This window comes from Arachis stenosperma, chromosome 7 (assembly GCF_014773155.1).
Source record: "Arachis stenosperma cultivar V10309 chromosome 7, arast.V10309.gnm1.PFL2, whole genome shotgun sequence".
In the NCBI taxonomy this organism is placed as follows: domain Eukaryota; kingdom Viridiplantae; phylum Streptophyta; class Magnoliopsida; order Fabales; family Fabaceae; genus Arachis; species Arachis stenosperma.
In genome coordinates this window covers 30,823,885-30,829,981 of record NC_080383.1, presented here as the reverse complement: position 1 = coordinate 30,829,981, position 6,097 = coordinate 30,823,885, and the positions used below count along the sequence as shown (strand labels likewise).

Below are 6,097 nucleotides of genomic sequence, written 5' to 3'. Positions count from 1 at the left end.
TCTGAGTTCGAATTTAAACCTTTTGAATATCTCAAAACCCTTTTCTGCTTGCCTAACTAAGCCAATCAATCAATCATTGTTGCTTGATCCATCAATCCTCGTGGGATCGACCCTTACTCACGTAAGGTATTACTTGGTACGACCCGGTGCACTTGCCGGTTAGTCTGTGGTTATAAAACACCGCACCAGAGGTCTCGTCTACTTGACTGTCACCCGACCAGACATTGCCTATCCAATTCATGTCCTCAGCCAGTTCTTGTCAGCTCCTCGTACTACTCACTATGCGGCAGTTCTTCGCATTCTTCGGTTCGTCAAAGGCACTCTATTTCATGGCCTTTATTTTTCTGCCCATTCCTCTTTGACCCTTCAGGCATACTCCGATGCTGATTGGGCTGGTGAGCCCACTGATCGTCGTTCTACTACTGGTTACTATTTGTTCCTTGGCGACGCTCTCATTTCTTGGCGTGCTAAGAAGAAAACGTTCACTGCTCGCTCAAGCACAAAAGCTGAGTATCGTGCCTCGCTGACACCACTGCTGAGGTTATCTCGGTTCGTTGGCTTCTCGAAGATTTGGGTGCTCCTCAGTCGTCCCCTACTGATGTTTTTTGTGATAACCGCAGTGCTATTCAGATTGTCCATAATGATGTGTTTCATGAACGCACCAAACATATTGAGATTGATTGTCACTTTGTTCGGCAACATATCCTTATTGATGCTGTTCGTCTCATTACTGTTGGAACACTGGATCAGACTGTTGATATCTTCATGAAAGTTCATCACCCGACTCGTTTTTAGATTTTGTTATCCAAATTCAAGTTGGTATCCTTAGCTCCTACTTGAGTTTGAGGGGGGATGTTAGAGAATCATTAGAATCAATTTAGATCAATTAGTATCGTCTATATTCATATAGCATATCTATACATTAATTATAGGATTCTATGTCTTTATTACTTTGATTCATTTAGCACCTATAAATACCTCTTGTATATTGTACCTTTGAACACACTCAATAATACACAAAAATACTTTTCTCAGATTTCTCTCTCAGTCTCTTATTTCTAACAATAAGAATTAATAGCCAAACAAAAAGGCCAACATATACTATTTTTGAAAAGGAGTCATGATTTAAGGATAACAATTTTCACATAAGTTCCATGAATTATGGGAAAGGGACTTGGAAACTGAAGTGCATGCCTATTGTGTGACTAAGAGAAAAAGCCAACAATAGTACATAACTTAAAATAAATTAAAAAATCAATACAAAAAACAACAATCACTAACATTTTTTATATTTTTTGTCATAGTCATTTCATCAGACAGTTGTTTGTATTAGATAGTTATTTGTGTTATCTGTGCATTATTGTATTATGAAAATCAAAATTAAATAATGTATAATTTGGATTCTCTACATTCAATTTAAATTTTATTATGAAAAATAGAAAGAGCATACTTTGCAAGCTTAGAACTTCATAATTATAATCATTATTGTGTTCATTGATGTAATATGAAAATCATTACAAAAATCATAAAATTAAAAGAGTGAAAGAATGAAATTTTGAGTTGTTCTACAACTGAGAAAGAATGAGCAACGAAAAAGAGAATTTGTATGCAAGAGTAAAGAAAATCGGCATTCGATATGAGAGTGCTCCATTAATTGAGACCATCATTTTCCTCTTGGAAGAGTGCGAAACAGTAGCAGCACTGACGATTAAAAATTGGACAAATCAAATAGAGGAGTTACGATCTTAAAAAAATGAAGTTTGATCATCTTTGTCAAAGAAATTATGAGTGTAGAACGATGCTAACCGTCAGCGAGGAGGCTACAAGCTGAGAGATTCGCCTAGTGTCTTGGAGAGAAGCGTGAGAAAAATCCGTTTGTATTACCGTATCTTTTTAACAACATACAGGAAATTTTCTATATTATGATAGTATAAAAATACTTGCCGACTAAATAATGACTAGATTTCTATATATTTGTTGTTCTCTAGAATTTTTGGCATTTTTAATACTATAATACATTTTAAATAGTAATATTCAATCAAAATATCATTTTTTATTTTTATATTAAAAATAATTTCTGCAAAAAGTTTTGGTTTTTTTTTTCAATGTAATTGATTGATGCGCTTTATTTTGATTATTATTACTAGCCCCTCTATATCTGCCACGCTTCAATTAATGAAAGTAATGGCAAACCCAAAAGGAGCATGCAGAAAACAAACCGATATAACTGATAAACATATGAGGATGTTAACGTACACTTTGGTTTTTACTGTGCCATGACGATGATGAATTGATGATGGTAAATATAATTAAATATGAGATTTTTCGTTTAAGATCATATTTCCTCTTTTTTATCTTCTTTATGATAAAAAAAATATGTTAGATATATATTAAAATTAATTTTAAAATAAATTATATATACAAATATAAAATATGAATTAAATACAAAATAAACAATAGAAATAAACAGTAATTAATTTTAGAATACACATAATATTTTGTAAAAAAATATATTAAAAATGTAATGAAATGACAAAATTAACTATAATAACTTAAAAATTTAACGAGAGTCAATTTTTTTGTCAATATCAACCAACTTAATTATTTAAATTTTAAATTTTAAATTTTTAACTTAAATTTTAAATATTAAATTCTAAATTCTAAAAAATAATACTACATAACCAAAAAAAATTAATTTTGGCCAATATTTTATCAATACTCTAAATTTTAATACTCTAAACTCAAATAAGTACTAATCTTTTAATCATAAACTCTAAATTTTTATATTTTAATAGTATACAAATAAAAGATTAGTTGACTAATATTAATAAAAAATATGACCTCTTAATATTTTTCAAGCCTAAATTTTTATTTTAAATTTTAAATTTTTTAAATTAAAATAAAATTTAAAAATATTTTACATAAAAATTAACTAATATTAACTAAAAATTGTGACTTAATTACATAATTAAATATTTAAATGATAATACAAAAATATATATTTACCATCCTGTTTAAATTAAATCATAAGAATATATATAAATTTATTTGCGTGCAAGAAACTCTTCATCTAGTAGCAATACTACGAGTACCGTCACTATTGATCAATATCGGAATGATCCACCTAATATTGACCACTCTACTAGACAAGAAACAAAGAACCAAAGATTCCTAACAACTCTTCCTAAACCTTCTCATATGTCACACTCCCAAAAATATATAAACAAAGAGTGTTCTTCATGCAAAGTCCAACTTAATTAGTGTCCTTTCATTACTGCATCATATCATGCAAATGGAAACCCTCCCACTCCTCCTCACCCTAGCAGCAGCACTATCAGCTTACTTCCTTTGGTTCAAACTCCTTTCCCAGACCTTAACCGGCCCGAAGGCCTGGCCATTCGTGGGGAGCCTCCCGGTCCTCTTCAAGAACCGGAACCGTGTCCACGACTGGATAGCCGACAACCTCCGCGCCACTGCTGGAGCCACGTACCAAACATGTATCATACCATTTCCTTTCTTGGCGCGCAAGCAAGGGTTCTACACCGTCACATGCCACCCGAAAAACCTTGAGCATATACTCCGAACCCGGTTCGACAACTACCCTAAGGGCCCTAAATGGCAAACGGCATTCCACGACCTCTTAGGGCAAGGGATTTTCAACAGCGACGGTGACACGTGGCTCATGCAGCGGAAAACAGCTGCCTTAGAGTTCACAACACGAACCCTAAGGCAAGCGATGGCACGGTGGGTGAACCGCACCATCAAGAATCGTCTATGGTGCATCCTAGACAAAGCGGCGAAGGAGAAGGTTCATGTAGATCTTCAGGACCTTCTCCTTCGCCTTACATTTGACAACATTTGCGGCCTTACTTTCGGGAAGGACCCCGAAACCCTCTCACCACATTTACCAGAAAACCCTTTTGCCGTGGCGTTTGACACCGCAACGGAAGCTACAATGCACAGATTCTTGTATCCAGGTATCGTTTGGAGGTTCCAGAAGCTTCTGTGCATCGGACAAGAAAAACGGTTAAAGGAGAGTCTCGAGATAGTTGAAACTTACATGAACGACGCCGTTTTGGACCGCAAGGAATCCCCTTCGGACGACTTGCTCTCCCGTTTCATGAAGAAGCGTGACGCTAACGGAAAACCGTTAAGCCCAACGATCTTGCAACGGATCGTTCTGAATTTCGTTTTGGCGGGAAGGGACACGTCATCCGTGGCTCTCAGCTGGTTCTTCTGGCTCGTAATGAACCACCCCAATGTGGAGGCCAGGATCGTGGCGGAGATCACGGCGATACTCAACCAGAGCCGCGGCGGAGACCGACGGTGGTGGGTGGAGGAACCACTGGACTTCGACGAGGCAGACAAGATGGTTTACCTGAAGGCAGCGCTGGCGGAGACGCTGCGGTTGTACCCGTCGGTGCCTCAGGATTTCAAACAGGCCGTCGCCGACGATGTGTTGCCAGATGGCACGGTGGTTCCGGCGGGTTCGACGGTGACGTATTCGATATACTCGGCGGGGAGGGTTGAGAGTGTTTGGGGAAAAGATTGTTTGGAGTTTAGACCGGAGCGGTGGCTTTCAGTTCGTGAAGACCGGTTCGAACCGCCAAAGGATGGGTTTAAGTTCGTGGCTTTTAACGCTGGACCGAGAACTTGTTTGGGGAAGGACCTGGCTTACCTTCAGATGAAATCGGTGGCTGCGGCTGTGCTTTTGAGGTACCGGCTGTTGCCGGTTCCCGGTCACCATGTGGAGCAGAAGATGTCACTCACTTTGTTCATGAAGAATGGGCTCAGGGTGTTCCTGGAACCAAGGAAGATTGAGGCTGAGAATCTGTGATGATAGGGGTTGGTGCCACGTAAGCACATAGATGGTGAGGGATGTTTTCGTCATTCAGCATGATGAATTTATATTTTAATTATGGGTGAAAAACTGTATATGTTGGTTTACTACATTTTACTTACTATTTGCATTTTGTTTGGGGGTTGAGTTTGTTGGATTGGGTGGAGTGGAGAATTTGATTATAGTATATAGTTGCTCAGCTAAAGTGGGGGATCTGGTGTTTGTTTATATTTCTATATGTTGTGTTAATTATTGTCCTATATCAAAATATCAGAGATTTCACCGAAAGAAACCTCAGAGATTTAATCTTGTTTTCTTTATATTTGATTATTTACCATGATAAATTGACAGCCTGTGCCTCTGTCGTATAACTATCGTAAAGCAGTGTTATAAAATAATTAAATAAATAAATAAGGAAGAGGTAACAAACATAAAATATAAAGAAGTATAAAGAGAGTGAGAGAAGTATTACAACATAAAAGAGAGAGAATTATTTTATTGCTTTTTGTGTTGTCTCAAATGCATAGATGATGCCTTCTATTTATATATGTAAAATGTATTCATTTTCAACCTTTATTTAATTAAGTCATCCTTGGTAAAGAGAGGTTCTTTGGAAATGGGCATCTAACTCATCCCTTATCACAACACTCCCCCTTGGATGATCATTTAGGATTATCGCCTCGTTAAAACCTTCCTAAAGAAAAACCCAGTGGGAAAAAACCTTAGTGAAGGAAAAAGAGTACAATATCCTTTAGTGATGGGGACTGCCTCATTAAAAACCTTGTCAAGAAAAACCCAATGGGAAAAAGCCTGACTAAGGAAAAAAGAGTACAGTCTCCCCCTCTTGCCGACATTATTTTATATCTCGAAATCGGCGCATCCCAATCTGATGTACCAATCTTTCAAAAGAAGATTTTGGGAGTGACTTTGTGAATAAATCTGCCAGATTATCACTTGAGCGGATCTGTTGGATATCAATTGTCCCTTGATTTTGAAGATCATGAGTGAAGAAGAATTTGGGAGAAATATGCTTTGTTATATCACCTTTGATATATCCGCCTTTAAGTTGAGCAATGCATGCTATATTATCTTCAAACAGGATAGTTGGAGCTATCTTATGATCAATCAGTCCACATGATGACAAAATATATTGAATCAGACTCCTCAGCCAAAAACACTTGTGACTAGCTTCATGAATCGCTAGTATTTCAGCATGATTGGAGGAGGTTGCTGCTATCGTTTGTTTCGTGGACCTCC

The 6,097-nt window shown here is 37.0% G+C and overlaps 1 protein-coding gene across 1 annotated transcript; it reads left to right on the top strand.

The window, feature by feature from the left end:
- The first annotated feature begins 3,265 nt into the window (after positions 1 to 3,265).
- On the top strand, positions 3,266 to 5,070 carry LOC130941425 (cytochrome P450 86A1). Its single transcript, XM_057869921.1, has one exon. The coding sequence runs from the start codon at positions 3,287 to 3,289 to the stop codon at positions 4,835 to 4,837; it is 1,551 nt and encodes a 516-aa protein (XP_057725904.1). The 5' UTR covers positions 3,266 to 3,286; the 3' UTR covers positions 4,838 to 5,070.
- Positions 5,071 to 6,097: the final 1,027 nt, after the last annotated feature.

Bases quoted from the DNA above. Each gene is read 5' to 3' on its own strand.
- LOC130941425 (XM_057869921.1), top strand. From the start codon at position 3,287: ATGCAAATGGAAACCCTCCCACTCCTCCTCACCCTAGCAGCAGCACTA.